Consider the following 18,571-nt stretch of genomic DNA (forward strand, 5'->3'; position numbering starts at 1 on the left):
CTGGGTTGATATAAACACTACTCGAGGCATAAAAAGAGATAAATTCAGTTTTACAATGGTGAATTTCTCTCGATTAATTCACACTGGTCAATGATTGATGGATGAGCCATATGTATTTTCTTATCAAGTGAAACAAGTTTTTACTGTCACGATCCAATGGATGAGGGTTGGTATATTGTGCTTCGTAATACCCCCAGAGACTTGATAGACATCGGGGATGGAAGTAGAGATGACATTGAAACAAGATCAAAATATTTACCTTTTATAGCACAAAACTTAGATGAAAATATCACTAATACTACACAATTTCAATGGGTTCGGGAGGACGTTGGTGAAGATATTTATGACAATTGATATGACATAAGAATGTAGTAAGATTTTATATCTTAATTTATTAATTATAATATTATAACTTATAACATGTTGTCCTTCAATATATTCATTAATGAAATCATTTTCTTACTAAAATTGTTGTTTGTTTAATACATATATCATGCACAGGAGAAAAATATATGATTTGCGGATTGTTCAAGCTTCTCAAGAGTATGAACAAAAAAATAATGAGGAATCGAATGTTGTTGACTCTTCGGAAGTTTCTATTACTGTTGAAGAAGCTGTAGAAATTCAAGGTAATGCTCGACAATTTCTTTAATTGTTTGTTCATTTTGAAAATTTACATTTAATTATTTCTTATATTGTTGAAAATGTTGGAACACGCAAGACTATAGGGCCTATAACGTTGAAGGAATTATACCAACTTCCTCCTGGGCACCGTGTGAAAGTTTCAAGAAACGATTTCGGTCAACCTATTGCCCCAGAAACATGTCTTCTATTCGGTTACTTAGGCATGGTTGCACGTAATGCTAATCTTTTACCGATCAATTATGAGTCATGGCGTGAAATGCCAAATAGTAAGAAAAATCAGGCTTTGGATTTTGTTAAGTTAATAATGTCATTATAATAGATAATTCATAACAATTTAATAATAATTTATACTTACTTTGAACACTTATGTTATGTGTAGGAGAAATTTTCTTTAGAGGTCTCTGACGATTATTTGAAGCAAGTGTTAGGGAAGAGATGGAGAGACCACAAGATTTTATTAAAAAGAAATACTTCAAGAATGATCTCAGCCTTGAAGAGAAGCTACAAACTGTCCCACCTGGAATGCTCAAGTATCAATGGGAAGATACAATCAGGTTTTGGAGTTCAAAGAAAGGACATGTATGATATATTTTTCAATAATAATATTAAGGAATTATAATATTGACTTTATAAGTGGTTGTTTGAAATTGTAGGACTGAGAGCATGTTGGTGTTGCTAGCAGCCAACAACAAAAGTTTAATCACACAGCTGGATCGAAGAGCTTTGCTTGTATAGCTAATGATGAGGTATTAAAGATTATTCACATAGTGATTTACAGTCCCATGTACATACTAACAAAAATTAATTATATTGTTCTACATTGTAGGAAAATACATCGGGTTCTAAAGTTGGACGAATCAAACTCTTCGACATGACATATACAAAAAAGAATGGCACTCATATGACTGCTGAAGCTGCAGAAATTATGGTACATTTATTGGACAGAGGATTTGAATTATGTTATATTTATATCTATAATATGACATTCTTATTTGAAATAATTATTTACTTTATTATTAGGAAAAATTGAGGGATAAAATGGCAGAGTATGAAGCTACGACTTTAAATAATGGTATTTTTAATGCGGATGACATCGAAAATCAAGTTATTAATGACGTTTTGGGTCCAGAAAGATATGGTTGGGTTCACTGTCAATGATCATTTGTTACTCCCACCAAATATTTTGGATCCAGTTCATTTCAGTTCATGTCATCATAGACTCAGTCTTCCCAATTAGAAGTTAGTCGTTTAAAACAACAATTGGCTGAAATGGATGAAAAAATGGCTAACATGAAAGCGAAAATGAAGCGAGTGAAGCAGAGAGAGAAACAACATATCAACAGAAATGTCAAGAATTTGAAAATCGACTAGAAGCTATAATGCAGATGATACAAAAAAGTCAACCTCAGAGTCCACCATTTTAGGTCTTATTTCAGTTATATGTTTTGTTCATTCTACTTAACAATGTTGAATTGCATTACATATTACGTTAATGTAAAGTTTGATTTACTATAATGGATTTGAAGTTGGTTGTTATAGAATTAAAGTTTGTTGTTATAGATGTCATGTTTATTGGATAATGGTACATGTTGAAAATTTAAATTTGGGTAACAAAAAAACGGAAATCAATGGTTACAAAATCTGTGTTAATTAGCGGCGTTTGTATAAAAACGCTGCTAAATACGTAATCAATACCGGCGTTTTACAAAAAAACACCACTAAAGTTTTAGATAATTTGCGTCGTTTATACAAAAAACCATTATATAATTGTCAATAGCGGTGTTTTACTATAAAAACGCCACTAAAGTTTTAGATAATTTGCGACGTTTATACAAAAAAGCCACTATAGAATTGTCAATAGCGGCGTTTTACTATAAAAACACCGCTATGTGTCATGACTTTTACCGTCATTTTTTTTAACAAAGGCATCTATATGTCACAACATTTAGCGGCAGTTTTGTACAAACGCACAAAAGGAAAATATATATAGCGGCGTTTCTTAACAACGCCGCTAAAAGTTATAATCTTTAGCGGCATTTATGGAAGAAACGTCGCGACAAATCATAACCATTAGCGGCGTTTTAGATTAAAAATGTCTCCACCTTTTGCAGCGTTGATTTCAGCGGCGCATTTGGCGACGTTTTTTTGACATAATTGTTTTAGCGGCACTAAATACACCGCTAAAATCCTATTTTGCTGTAGTGTAAACTAAAATAAATTATAGAAATTAAAGATTAAATATGTTATTATGTCAATTTTATTAACTACTATATCATTTGACGTTAAAATTTTAATTGCAACGGAACAAGTTATTAGTTTTTTGAGGTAGATAAACATTTATAACTTTTCGTAGTTGGCGGACTATAAAAAATATATTATACTTAGAAGTCTATTTGCATATTTTACAATTGATAATACGTATACACCCACCATGGAAACATAGATGCTTTTATATTTTTTATTCCATTTAAAGTAACTAATTAATTTATTATTTAGTACCACTAAAAGACAGAAATATTCCTTTAACCTAAATAATATTAATATTTTACTTTTGTATATAATAATAACACTATATATATATACACATTAAATCATAATATTTTGTTCATTAACAAAATAGTTTTAAATTATTGACAAGAAATCATAATAAATCAATCTATTAAATCTCTCTTAACATGGTCTTTAATTTAAACAAACCGAGATACGACAAACAACATTTTGAACAAAATATATGAACAAACTCACAAATGAATGAATGACAGCAAGTAAAAGTCTGCACATTCAAAGTTGGGTTCATTCGTGATCTACTGATTTGACTAACTTGATAGGGCCAAAGTTCCTCTCCATTTTAATTTTCCAGATAAGATGCATGCACCTTGACCTATATATATACATATATATATAGGTATTACGAGTGTTTGTTTGGTATATGAAGTTGAAAAATATTACAGCGTTCTATCAGTTGCTTTGATTGCATGAGACAACAGTGAAATTGGGCAAATTCTGGGATTTGAGATACTGGTAGGTTGAGTGTGTGAGATTACTTTAGTTTAGTAAGCCTGAAAATACGGGTCAAATAAGTGCATTTTCCCTTCAAATCTAAGCAATTTTATCCCTCTCCATTTCACCACCCACTTTGATATAACATTTCTTTCAAGTCATATCACACTCTCAAATTTTCTAAACTAACAACATGTACTTACATTTTATTGGGTTATTAAACCCATTGAACAACTTCAGTTATTGAATCTAAGTTCGGACGGTTGTATCGATAAAATACGCGTGTTGTCGATAATTAAAAAATATTTTAAATAAATATATTAATTAAATGGAAAATTATAATAAATTAAAGTAGATGAATAGAATTTATAGCTAGATGTATTTTGTATACAGTAGTTTTGAATTCAAATTAGTATTGATTAAACATCTTGATAAGGAGGGTGGTGTTGGTGTTTCCAAGTCTGTATGTAAGGTCGCTTGGGCATCTTGAAACAACAAATTGCGGGTAGTACAAGGCAGTTTTGATCATAATTTATATTCCGATTAGGGAATTGATGTATCCCAAACATCAATTTAAGTAGAGATGGACTCTTGATTTTGACAAGAAACTAACATGCCTGCCCATAACCCTAAGGAACCACATTTCCCTATGATTTATCATCAATATTCTTTTAGAATATTAATTAAATTAAAATATAAACGACACAATTATTAAATGTGTATTTTTATTTAAAAATGATAATTTTAACTAGAATAAATTAATGAATGACAGTTTTAATAGGATTAGTTAATTAAAGTCAATCTTGTGTTAAATATTATCTCATATTAATGTGTACACGTACATCACATGGTTAAGCTAGTTGAATAGCTTGATTTTCCAAAAGTCAACACATTTAAGGATTGGCACGTGAGCAAGCAGAGACAGAACTGGCATATATATATATATATATATATATATATATATATATATATATATATATATATATATCACCTCTTCAATTTCTCCCACTCTACTTTGCTTCCATTGAAGCTCCCTCTCAAAGCACTCCTCTTATTATTATTATTATTATTTAGTGTGTAGGCAAATTATAATTCCAAGAATCGACTTTTATGTATAAATAATGTTACATAAATCGATTTTGCCGATAGTATTATTAATCCCATTCTAAACTGTAGACCATATACACATACCTGTCTCCTGTATATCTTGCCTTTTAAGCACTCTTTCACCCCCTTCTCTTATTCCCTTCTTCTTCCTTCTCTTCTCCTCTCTATCAGCCTGAGTAAATTGTTCTCCATGCTTGAGAACATGCATGCCTGAATGTCCACACAAAGGTAACACCCCATCAACTTAATTCTCCTTTTGGACCATATTTTTTTAGTAGTATTTGTTCATAATCTTAGTTAGTCATTAACAACGCATACACATCTCGTGCATAGTTTGAACCATCTTTTATAAGATATAGTAATTAGCTATTGTTTTTTGTTTCGGTGTAATATATTTAGGGAGAGATTAGAGGAGATAGGGAAGAAGATAAAGAGAGAAGCAGATGTTTCATTTGGTCATCAGATGGGAAGAAGACACATACTGGGACCTCCAGGAACCCTAAATACCATTACACCATGTGCTGCCTGCAAACTCTTGAGGCGTAGATGTGCTGAAGAATGTCCATTTTCTCCGTATTTCTCCCCACATGAACCCCACAAGTTTGCTTCTGTTCACAAAGTCTTTGGTGCTAGCAACGTCTCTAAGATGCTAATGGTATACTATTCTTCTTCTTCATCTTCTAAATCTGCATTCATGAGATTTTATTTTCTTTTATTCAGTTTCATGGGGTTGAAATTCAGGAAGTACGCGAGAGCCAAAGAGCCGACGCCGCGAGCAGCCTCGTTTACGAGGCGAACGTGAGACTGAGAGACCCCGTTTACGGCTGCATGGGTGCAATCGCAGCTCTGCAGCAGCAAGTCCATTCTTTACAAGCCGAGATCAATGCAGTGAGGACCGAGATAATGAAATACAAGTGTCGGGAATCTTCCCATTTAGCCTTGTTCTCTTCTGGGGTTGTTACAATTGCTGCACCACAAACACCAACACCGCCGGCTCCGCCACTTCCTCCGCTTTCTTCTTCCATGTTGTCTACCACAACTGCAGACTATGGCATAATGTCAAATGAAAATGTTACCTATACTTTGTATAACAAGTATTACCTAGACAACTGAAATCAAAAACACATACCCATATTTATTTTTCTTTATCATGAAGCAAACGGAATAAAAAGATGAGTATTGATTCTTGTTTCATTGCTTTGTGTCATATTCAGTAACACAAATATTACTGTCTATATATACCTTTTACCTATAATTGTTGTTTGATGTATCCGTTTCTTCTACATTTGTCTCTTTATAATATATATTGAATTTCTTGTTTTCCCTATAGATAATACATTTTTCATAGTTATTTCTTATGTACATTTACTTTTGTGGTTGGTTAAATTTGCATCTTGAACCCTGCATATTTTTGGGGTTTAAAATTGGTCCTAGTTGATTTTTTGGTTGGTTGGGGTTAAACTTCGGTTAATTTTAAGCCGTATACTGTGAAAAAACAGCATCTTACGTCGAAGACAAAAACACACCCACAGTTCGAAATGCACAACATAATCCAACCACAATCACCAGCATCATTAAGATAATCTACTCAGGTTAATCCGTTCCACAACTCCTCTGATATTCAACGTTATAGACCCTTCATCCTCATCATTTCATTGATAACATCGTGTTTGCAACTCTTACACTAAATCCCAACTTTTTTGTGACTTCCCAAACATTAGAAGCTTCTCTAGGGAGAACCTTTCGTCTATTACTATTGTTATGAATGTGAAAGTGAGGCATTGGCGATACCATTCTAACTATCTGATGTTTCATTATCCTTCTATCTCTTCAATGCTTGAACTCTGTATGAAATATGTTAAAATTCTAGTTAATAAGATGTGAATCCTAAAATTAGATATATTCTCTATTTTATAATTCAGATCAAATTTAGATACAAGGATATGTATCCACACAAATAATCTTAATTTAAATAATAAATATTTAAAAATTTCTATTCACATATATTTCAAATTAATAGTAAATAACTCTAAAGTGGAATAGATTCGCAACTGAGTTGCTTCCTTTGCTAACCAGTCGGCTATTTTGTTGCTCGTCCTTGGGGGTATGCTACAATTTTACATTCCATCTTCTTTTGCACAGCTCCTGGATGTGTCCAAGCATAGAGTGCATGCCTTGACTTCTTTCACAACATCTTTAATACTACGGTATTATGCTTCAGTGGTTGAGCCGAAAATTAATTTCTGCTTCTTCAAACACCAAAAGACAAGACCGTATACATCCAACATACAAGCAGTGCCCTGAGACAGATAGACTGTCATCTATACCATACTACTTCCCCAGTATACTTCTGCAAAAGCAACAAGACTAGATAGTAGATACTGTTATTTGCAGTAGCCATGTAAACTTAAACACGCCCTCCACTGTTACCGATTGATTGTGACTCGAAAAATTAGTTATATAACAACTAACATAAAGAAATTCGAATTTTAGGGTGGACACCTCCGCCGCTGCCTCTAGATTAAGTGCCCAACTTGGTTACCCTGAATTGTCTTGAGTACTTCCTGTTGTAATTTGTGCTACATTAATAGCACTCATAGATAAGTCATTCAACTGATTAAACCTTATTTGTTGTGTCCTGGGATCAAACCAAAACTGCAACCACACCATCAATAGTAAAGGGTTTCCGGCTAGCAGTTATCACTGGTAGAAATGGCTTATACTCAACTGGCAAACCTTCAAAAAGGTTTCAATGTGCTCATGATATTACTAAACATATGTGAATGGCAAACTCACACCAATCATGCTAGGGAGTAGGATCGAAATAAAGGCAACGATTTTTAGTTTCATGGATTGCTCCTTGTCATGCCATATATCCAGTCTTGGACCATTCTTCACATTGAGCCAAACCAAGCGGAGCATAAGATAAAACGATTAAAATGGTGAAAAGAACAACAAACGTAGAGTGTAACCCCCTCAGACCGATACGGGTAACCCGATTCGATCTGGAGTGTCATATTTGGGCCACCGCAGCGACCCACTGTAAAAATAGCGGAAAATTTAATTTTTTTTTATCAAAACGTAAACTTATAAAATCATTTATCAGTATTCAGAAATAAAATAGATTTTCAGACTCGTATATAAAACAAAATATAATTACATGCCCCCTAATTACATTTACCATATTCTGCAAACAAAGCCGGAATAATTCCTTTACTGATGTCGATAGATGCACTGGTTTAATCCTTTTAACCTGCAATGGTGAGTAATAGAGTGAGCTTTGGAAAGCTCAGTAATACAGAACTACCAAATGATGCTGAAGAACATGCAGATACAAATAAACATATATTTCCTTATCGGTTCAGACATTTACAGATCTTTATGCTGAGCGAAGATCCTACAGATATTTCAGGGTAACGGACAATGAGCTTTCATTTCAGAGAAATATTTCGGATGACTAAGTTCAGGAGATCAGAATAGGTTATCTAGTGTGTTCCCTCAAAACCAGTGAAAAGATATCGATCTTTTAAAACATATTTTTTTATTCAAAAACCATAGTAATTTCCCCATCCGTCACGAACAAAATATGTAGGTTCTCCAAAACCATACAACCCCGTCACGAACAGTAAAGCCCTGAGCACAAAGCCAAGGAACCTTCAAGTAATCAACCCCGTCACGAACAATAAGGCTCTCAGCACAAAGCCGAGGAACCTGCAAGTATTCAACCCTGTCACGAATAGTAAGGCTCTCAGCACAAAGTCGAGGAACCTGCAAGTATTATTCCCCGTCACGAACAGTAAGGCTCTCAGCACAAAGCCGAGGAACCTGGAAGTATTCTTCCTCCAACTATACCCCCAATAAAACATGTTCCGTCCGTAAATAGATATATCAAAAATCAAATCATAGTCCAGGTCAAGTATCATATCAGAATCCATGTCAGGTATCATAACAGAATTCAAATCATAAATCATATAAAATATTCATGTGATTAGGGAACACACCAGAGTTTACAGATATTATTCAGAGGTATTGGATAATCTTAGCAGGCAGAGAAATATGGATCTTCAGTATACCGATAGAATATCAAAATTTAGAATTATTATTGGAAGAGTTCAATAACTGACAAAATTATCAATTATTCAGAATGAGACTTGAGTTGATAAGAAAGAAATGAAGATTTATGACATTTACAGTCTATGTCGATTGATTTCATTATCAAACAACTTCAGATGAATATCTCCCAGAATTAATGCTTATCCACTGGTCAATTCATTGTCCCTACAGGGTATTTACACTCTAATACCACAAATTCTAGTCCATATATAATCTTCGGAATCATCACTGAATAAATCTTCCAATGTCTTTATTTCATGTTCACGCTTTCACTATATCATGAAATGCTGACGTGCTTGATTTGTAGTTCAAGATCCATAAGAACATTACATCATGTATGTTCACTTACGTTTTCAGACTCATCCAAATCACTTACTTAATCCTTAGTCCTGGAGGTTACTTAGTTCATTTAGCATTCAAGTCCATTCCAGTTACTTCGGGATTTTACAGAGTAATTCAAACGTTCCTGAATTTTAGATGCATGTTGTACTTCCGTTCCATTCAATTTGGTCTTCGTGGTTGATTTGTCGAACAAACGTCCAATTCTTAGTATTGAATGCGATCTAGAGTTGAGCTGAGCTGAGTACTTTCAAAACTATCATCGAACCACACTTGAGAAGACGAACACACATTCAACTGATACATATGTCGTTCAGGTACTGACATATCATTACGGTTGATCGGTTCACTTAAGTTATTCCATAACTTCTAAAGGTAGTCCAACACCTATGCTTATTTGGATTCCTTAATTAATCTAAGACATTTACTTAGTATAGACCATAAGGGTATTTTGGTGTTCAGTTTTATTCCATTCATTATAGAGCTCGAGGATATCCAATCTTCCTCGCTAACCCTTCTTTTACTCAAATCGATGTAACCCTTTTCTTTATCGACGTGGAGGACAATCACTAGCTCGGTTTGGCCGAACTTGATTAGACTGTTGACACTAAGAATCCGACGACGGGAGAGCTCCGAGAACAAGATCATGCCTTCGATGTTGTTGTATTCAAGGAGCAAAACGTAGACGCCCATGTCGGCGATGTTCTTCACTTGTATCATCATCGCCATATCCACCTCCGGATACTTTGCTTCATACATGTTCGTCATTTTCGCTCAAGCAATGAGCTTTGAGATGAGCTTCTTACTTTAATGAAACCACCACCATTATTCTGCTGAAATCATAAAATAAAGAATAACTCTCCCCACTTGTGGTCTCTATTTTCCATATTATAAAATAATAATAATAAACAAATTCACATCACTAAACAATGGACAGAATTCACGTGAATTCTAGAGTCCTCTAAACCTCATATTCAACTAAAAAAAACTAATCCTACCAATTGGGGTGTGACATAGAGTTTGCGAGTGGTTTTAGGATCGAAGATAGCAGAGTTGTACAATCAATAAAATAATTAATTAATTGAAGAAAATTCAAGTTATAGCATAGACCTAATCAATAAAATAGATAATTAATCGGAAAAAATTGAGTTTCATATATATAACCTCCAAGAAGAATAAATATATATTTATCATTTTAGAGAAGTTGTTATATTTAGTTTAATGTATTAAGAAGATTAAAAGAAATATATATATATTAAAAATTTTAAATAATATTAAAATTTTAAATTTTACTTTTAAATTTTTAAATCTATCATTGATTTTAGTCGGTGAGGTCCTGAGGTTGGACTTGTTGATCGTATGCTAAATTTAGCGAAAAGTTTAGGGTGTTGTGGTGGAATATAGAAAACTAGTGCATGGAAAATGGCATGTGATTTGTGTGATTAAAAAAAAACGTTCGTGACTTTTGGCATTTCAAACATCAGGGATTGTCTCAGGAAAGGCGGGTTAATATACGGTTAATATACGGTGTTACCAGATACATTAAAAGATATTTAATAAATTCGGTTTAGCGCTACCGGAAATGTAGACTAATAATAATGTAGTAGGTCTAAGTCATGAAGAAATATTAAAAAATTGTGCAACCGGCAAACTTAACTTGTCGGTTCGTGTTGATCCAAATTAAAAATGTGTCGATCCAAAACGATATAACAGGTAAAACTATGACAAAACCGGTATTGAAATGATAAAACCGGTAAAGCGCTACCGGATACATTTAAAGTGTCGGTACTTTAATATAAGGATCGACACTTCGTGAATTTAAAAGAGAAGCAGTTTTAAATCCTATAAAGTGTCGATACTTTTAAAAAATGTATCGATCCAAAACGATATACCAGGTAAAAATATGATAAAACCGGTATCAAAATGATAAAACCGGTAAAACGTTACCGGATATATTGAAAGTGTCGATACTTTATATAAGGATCGACACTTTGTGAATTTAAAAGAGAAGCAGTTTTAGTGCCTATAATGTGTCGATACTTTAAAAAAAATATATCGATCCACAATGATATAACAGGTAAAAATATGATAAAACCGATATAAAAATGATAAAACCGGTAAAACGATACCGGATATATTGAAAGTGTCGATACTTTCGTAAGTACGTATAATAAATTATCGACACTTTCAAAGAAATAGGTAATTATCCTTTCGAAAGTATCGACACCTGACATAAAAGTATCGACACTTTTGTATTTGTATCGATTAAATATAAATAACATATCCGATGAAAATATAAAGGCCATATCTAAATATCATCTGAAAATCGATAGAACGGACGAGTTTTTGAAATCGAAGCGTAATTGTTGATGCATTTCAGAAGGCGTTTCTAAAGCGATGTTTGTTTGTTTGTTGATGTAGTCGAATCGAAAAGTATGTTGTCGAAACCCTAGTTTTTTATTATTACAGTAATCGCGAATACAGTTTTTATGTGTTGTTTGGGGTTTTGGAGTAAAGAAGCATTTGGGACCGATTGCAGGTAGAAAGTGATATTGAAGGTAAAATATAAATGTCGATACTTTTATTAAATATTATAGGTAGAAAATGATATTATAGGTTGTATAAATGTGCCGACACATTTTGTAGTGGCCATTCAAATTCTTTTGAAGAAAACCGTTTTACCATAAGAGTAGTTATTTATATTTGTATATTGAATAAAGTGTATGTAACAAAATAATTTGATTTGCGTAAACTGATATATGAAGGAAAAATGGAGTCAATGGGTTGGAAAATTGTTGGTGGCGCAGATGACTTTGAAATTGAGGCCGAGACTCGAAAGCAACCAAAGGGTGGATATATGTACTTCTAGTAAGTATCAATTCCTTTTTGTTATTATTGTTGAAATGGTAATTGGATTAAAGTATTGATAAACTTTAAATTGATTACAAATTTTAAATGTTGACAGTATGGCCGAATGCAAAAGGATGAAGGAAGATGGCACACAGAGCGGTTCGGTGTGTAAAATGAAATTGACATTGAGTAGTATTTAGTGTTAATGTATTGATTAAGAAACGTTTATGTTTAATATTAGGTGACAAAAGATGTGAGGTCCAAATGGAATTCAATGAGTGATGCTGAAAAGGAACCTTACATCACACAGTCAAGGAATGATAGTAAAGAATACAAAGAACAGAGGAAAGCACATGAAAATAAGGTATTCATTAAACTTGTAAATACGTTGATACAAAATATATAAGAACTATAACATTATATATTGTTAAAAAATGTAGGAAGTGTCGAAAAGATGCAGCATTAAAAGGGTGAATTCATTAATTAAACACCTTAAGGAGAATGGTCAGTTGAATGTGCTGGGAGAAATAGGTTTTGGATCGTTGGTAGGAGTAAGGGATCGACCTATTCGGAGGGAATTGTGTCGATCCTTGATGGCGCAATTTGATGTCAAATAATGTATTTCTAAGTATGGTGATTTTTCATTTCCTCTCGGGATCCCATGTGCTGCAGCCGTATTGGTGGTAGAAAATGAAGGCAAAAGTGTTGTAGAAGTTTGTAAGAGTAAGGACTGGAAAGCACTTGCCTCCAAATATGGTTTGAAGCAGAAGGTGACATATTCTGAAATTGAAGAGGAAATAAAAAGTGAATCTTACGTTGGGGATGAGCTGAAGGCCAGAGTTCTATTATATCTTGTCGGTATCTTTCTTTGTCCAACGGGTCATACGTCAACGAACAAGGAACATATGAAGCTCATTTGCGATGAAGGCTTGAAGGGTGAATTCAATTGGGATGAATATATCCATTCGAGATTGATTGAATCAATAATCACCTTTAAAAAGGGCAGCCAAAGATACCTCAAAGGGTGCATAGCAATCTTAGAGGTAAATGAGTTGAAGAACTTTTTTGTGTTTTTATATAAAAATATAAATTTTATTATAAATGCAGGTTGCACTGTTCTATTTTTGGTCGGGCTGTGAGGTAGTGCCGGCTTATGAAAGAACCGGAGTGGCACGCATCTGTGCATGGGGGAAGGAAGAGGTGGTTAGAGTGATGATGAAGTTGAAGTTGGATAGAGCGAAGAAGCAAGAAAGGGTAATAAATGTAATTAAATAATATTAAGAATATAATCATTGTCTTAATATTGTAATTTAATTTTGAAGGTTATTGGCAAGGATGTAGAGGAGGCAGAGGAGAAGAAAGGAGAGATGGTTGTATTGGGGGATGACGGTGAGTGGGACGACGGTGAGGGAAAACATAGTAACTTCGACATTTTGATGTCTGAATTGGCTGATATCAAAAAAATCCAATTTGATATCATGCAAAGACAATCAATAGTCGAAGAGAAACTTGATAGAGTCGAAGAGAAACTTGAGAGAGTCGAAGATACACTTGAAAGGCATAAGGGGGTAGTGAAAGGAAAAATAGATGGAGTGGTGAAAGAAGTAGAGGTGTTGAGGGGTGAAGTGGTGAAAGAAGTTGGGGTGTTAAGGGGTGATATTAAGATGGTGGCGGGTGAAAAATTTGAGGGAGTGGTGAAGGAGGTTGTGGAATTGAGGAGTGAACTTACGGGGGTGAAGGGGGTGGTTGATAAATACTTGGATGAAGGAGATCAATTGAATGGTGAAATAAAAGAGATGAAGAGCTATCTAGAAAAAAAATACGATGAACTGAAAAAATATGAAGAAGAAAAGAGGGAGGAGGAAGAAGAAGAGATGGAAGAAATGAGGAGGAAGAAAGTCGATGTCATTTATACACCGGAGAGTGTTATAGCAGCAGATTTGGATTCGGAATGTCCTGCACCCTAGAAGAAGAAGCAGAAGGTAAGTTGAATAAAAGAAAACTTAATTTGATTTTTATTATGTTGTTGTGACAAAAATTTGTATGCAAAATTGTAGGTTGAAAAAGCGGATATTCCAAGCGGAATTGATGACATCGAAGCTGCAATTTGTGATTATTTATGGAATAGTGAGTTAGAATCGGAGTAAGTGAAATATATTGCTTTGTGAGTTATATTTAAATATTTCATGACAATATATTAATCCTAATTATTCATACAGATATTCTGTAATCTCAATGGGAAATAAATTCGCTAGTGTATACGACGTTGCAACGTTGAAGCCTACGGAATGGGTTGGCGGTGTGGTAAGTAGAAAGTAGAAAATGTTAAAACTTATTGAATATGTTCTGATTGTGTAATTAATTTTGTTAGGTTATTGATTTGCTCACCTGGACAGTATGCTACGATTCTCAGAAGTCACTCCGGAGGATTGGCTACCTTCCATACCACTTAGCGGTGAGTTAAATTAATAAATGGAGATAAGTAGTGTTATAGGCGGTAAATTAATAATGTTTGTTGCGTAATTGCAGCAGCAGGCGTTGGATGCCAACAACAAAGAAAGTGTTGAGAGTATTGCTACCTTCTGGGGTCCCATATTGAATAACTATGTGAAATTCACCGACTGTGAGAAGGTAAGACACCATACCAATTACAAATGATGTTTTCGGATATAGAATGTTGAATTTTGTCAAATTGGGTGTGAAATTTGTTGCAGATCATGATCACAATAAACTACCATAATTCACATTGGTATATGTTGGTGTTGGATATGGTAGATCATGTTGCAACAATATATGATAGTATGTTTACAACTGAAGCAGCTAAACAGAGAGTGAAGGATGCTAAGAGATTGGTATGTATGTATGTATGAAAGGACATTATGTAAATTATAATGCATAATTTTTTTGGATCATAACTTCTTCTATTTTAATGCAGATTAAAATATTAGATTTTTATAATAAGAAACGCATTTGGGTTGAATCATGTGGATCTCTAGGAAAGTATCCCTTGAAAAATTTCAAATTTGTGGAGCATAAGAAGAATAAGCAATTGAATGGGTATGAGATGTTATCACAAATAGAAAGCTTAATTTATGCAGTATTCATCATAATTGACATGTGTGGTTTTTAAATTTTGTAACAGACATGATTGCGGCATGTATGTGATGATGTGGATGGAATCGATCGGTTCTACAGGGGCAACTGGTGATTTTGTAAGTGGAAAGAAAATTTCGTTTGTGGTAAAATTATTAAAAGTCGTAGATTGAATGATGTAGTTTACAATACTTAACGTTCTGACAATTTGAATATAGGTTGTTGGAGAGTGGGATCGATCGTGAATATTAAACGATCTCGTAAGCCACAATCAAAATCAATGAAGACAAGAGATAACAAAAGCTGCATTGATACATAAGAATAACAAAAGGATGCAATGATGTAAATGTAGGGTTAATTTTGTATAAGATTTATAATTTTGTATACGATTTATAATTTTGTATGTGAATATAATTATGAATGAGATGAGAAAAGTTAGCAGTATGTTGTTGTACATGTTTCTTATACACATTAAGGGTCATGTTGATACTTACGATATATGGAGATTGTTGTCTGTATTATACCAAATGTCATCATAATTGTCATCATGTGCGAGAATGAATGGCCATTCCATATATATTGAGGGTATGTACAATAACTACAAAATTCACTTTAAAGTAAAAGGCAAATTTACAATATGGCAAACATGGTGCAACCATAAAGTGTCGATCCATATATAAAAAGTGTCGATCCCATAAACATCGAAACCCAAAAGTATAATGTAATAGGTAATTTTTCAATCTAATCGGTACAAGTATACCGGTTTTATGAGAGAATAGGTCTAAATAATGTATCGACACTTTTGTAGTTTGTGTCGATATTTTTGGTCCAGAATGAATGGCAAACAGGGTGCAACAATAAAGTGTCGATCCATATATAAAAAGTGTCGATCCGATAAACATCGAAACCCATAAGTATAATGTAATAGGTAATTTTTCAATCTAACCGGTACAAGTATACCGGTTTTATGAGAGAATAGGTCTAAATAATGTATCGACACTTTTGTAGTTTGTGTCGATATTTTTGGTCCAGAATGAATGGCAAACAGGGTGCAACAATAAAGTGTCGATCCATATATAAAAAGTGTCGATCCCATAAACATCGAAACCCATAAGTATAATACAATAGGTAATTTTTCAATCTAACCGATACAAGTATACCGGTTTTATGATAGAATAGGTCTAAATAATGTGTCGACACTTTTGTAGTTTGTGTCGATATTTTTGGTCCAGAATGAATGGGAAACAGGGTGCAACCATAAAGTGTCGATCCATATATAAAAAGTGTCGATCCCATAAACATCGAAACCCAAAAGTATAATGTATTAGGTAATTTTTCAATCTAACCGGTATAAGTATACCGGTTTTATGGGAGAATTGGTATATAATATGTATCGACACTGTTTAATGTTTTGTCGATACTAATTTAAATATCAAGTTTTTTCCACCGTTCATTATATATAGTACTCTAAATCGAAAAACCCTAAACATAAAGGCAAGCAGGCAGAAGATAACTCTTCCTCTCCGAAGAATACTAGCGTTATCATAACAGTGACGATCAGATATTCAGGTAAATTTATCGATATTTTATGGGTTTCATTGATTTCTATATTGGAGTTTTTTTCCTGAATGTGTTTGTGTTCCATTGTAATAGCATTCAACCAAAATGGCTCTAAAACGTCAGCGTCAAAAGTGCGGTCTTTCTCAAAGCTCTTCTCAACCCATTCGAACGACAATGCTCTAGGTATGACACAAATTTATTCATGCTTATGCGAATTTAGTTTATTGTTAGTAAAATTGCACCTCATTAGTTTGATAATTGAAATTATTTATGTATGTCCTCAGAAAAAGACGGAAACATACGAGAGTTTTTGGAAAATTTGTTAAAGGCCTCTAATGTTCCAGACTTCTTTAGAAATAACCCTTTTTCATCGGATTAATTTCGTTTGTCGGTACATTATTTGAACATTCTTGTGTATGTATATTTTGGTATGATTATATTGTGTGTATCTTTTCATTAATTATTCCATATTTGCTTCTTTGTATACATATACATTTGAGGATTGTTGAAATATCAATACTAGTTATTAATGTATTTTACATCTGCTTGCAAATGTATCGAAACACATTACTATATCATTGTTTTCCATGATATCCACAACAAAGTTTTCACACTTTTTAATATTGTGTCGGTACTTTATGTCCATAATGGAAGAAAAATGTGTCGATACCTTTTCAAAAAGTGTCGATTGAAAAAACATCGGAACCCATAATTATAATGTAATAGATAATTTTGTAATATAATCGGTCTAAATATATCGGTTTTATGAGCGAATAGGTCTACAACCTATATCGACACTTTTTAATATTGTGTCGGTACTTTATGTTCAGAATGGAAGAAAAATGTGTCGATACCTTGTCAAAAAGTGTCGACGTTTACACATCGAAACCCAGAATTATAATGTAATAGATAATTTTGTAATATAACCGGTATAAATATACCGGTTTTATGAGCGAATAGGTCTACAACCTATATCGACACTTTTTAATATTGTGTCGGTACTTTATGTCCAGAATGGAAGAAAAATGTGTCGATACCTTGTCAAAAAGTGTCGCCATTTACACATCGGAACCCAGAATTATAATGTAATAGATAATTTTGTAATATAACCGGTATAAATATACCGGTTTTATGAGCGAATAGGTCTACAACCTATATCGACACTTTTTAATACTGTGTCGCTAATTTTAAGTAACGCGGTTTTTCTTCCTTCATTCAAAATATTTATATGTACATGTTTCTTATACACAATAGGAGTCATGTTGATACTTACGATATATGGAGATCGTTGTCATTCCATTCCGTCTTCGAAAAAATCAGTTGATGTAGGCTGTGTGCTTGTACTCAAACTGAGCTTGACTTGAGGACATGTTAGTTTGTTATGTCCCTCACCGTTGCAGTACCCACATCGCCTTATTTTCTTTTCGACCTTGTTCTTCGGCACTTCTTTTCGCTTGCGCTGTTTTCGTTGAGGGTCACGAACGTTGTTTACTACAATACTCTGGTTGACTGAATCATTCAAACCAAACGAGTTTTCTAATTCTTCTATTAGTTTTTTCATCTCATCTCTTGCGGTTTTGAAAGACTCGTATGTCTTTGATGCAATGTAGCATAACCTACTTGACGTTGAACGTAGAGCAGCGAACCTTGCCATTTGCATCACTTCTGGAGACACATTCAAATCAACATAACTGGTGCAGAAGCCTTCGCATCATTAGTCCACCTACTTTGAATCAAAGTCCCGGGAAAATATGTGTAGTCCAAGTGCTTCAAAATGTGAAGTTGATGGTGACACGGAAGTCCAACTGTCTCGAATTTTTTGCAGGAGCAAATTAGAGTTTTCGTACGAGAATCAAAATTAATT

General features: G+C 33.7%; 2 protein-coding genes across 2 annotated transcripts; one reads left to right on the forward strand and one right to left on the reverse strand.

Moving 5' to 3' along the window:
- Positions 1-4,862: 4,862 nt before the first annotated feature.
- On the forward strand, positions 4,863-5,879 carry LOC120151360 (LOB domain-containing protein 15-like). The gene is made up of 3 exons (XM_039163847.1): positions 4,863-4,980; positions 5,152-5,407; positions 5,494-5,879. Exons 1-3 carry the CDS (start codon positions 4,967-4,969, stop codon positions 5,863-5,865), a joined length of 642 nt encoding a protein of 213 aa, XP_039019778.1. The 5' UTR covers positions 4,863-4,966; the 3' UTR covers positions 5,866-5,879.
- A 1,517-nt stretch (positions 5,880-7,396) lies between these two features.
- On the reverse strand, positions 7,397-9,972 carry LOC120151331 (eukaryotic translation initiation factor 2 subunit alpha homolog). The gene is made up of 3 exons (XM_039163833.1): positions 9,718-9,972; positions 8,394-8,520; positions 7,397-7,488 (listed from the first exon to the last, which is right to left on the reverse strand). The coding sequence occupies exons 1-3, from the start codon at positions 9,970-9,972 to the stop codon at positions 7,397-7,399; spliced, it is 474 nt and encodes a 157-aa protein (XP_039019764.1).
- Positions 9,973-18,571: the final 8,599 nt, after the last annotated feature.

This window comes from Hibiscus syriacus, unplaced genomic scaffold (assembly GCF_006381635.1).
Source record: "Hibiscus syriacus cultivar Baekdansim isolate YM2019G1 unplaced genomic scaffold, ASM638163v2 tig00111053_pilon, whole genome shotgun sequence".
Lineage (NCBI taxonomy): Eukaryota > Viridiplantae > Streptophyta > Magnoliopsida > Malvales > Malvaceae > Hibiscus > Hibiscus syriacus.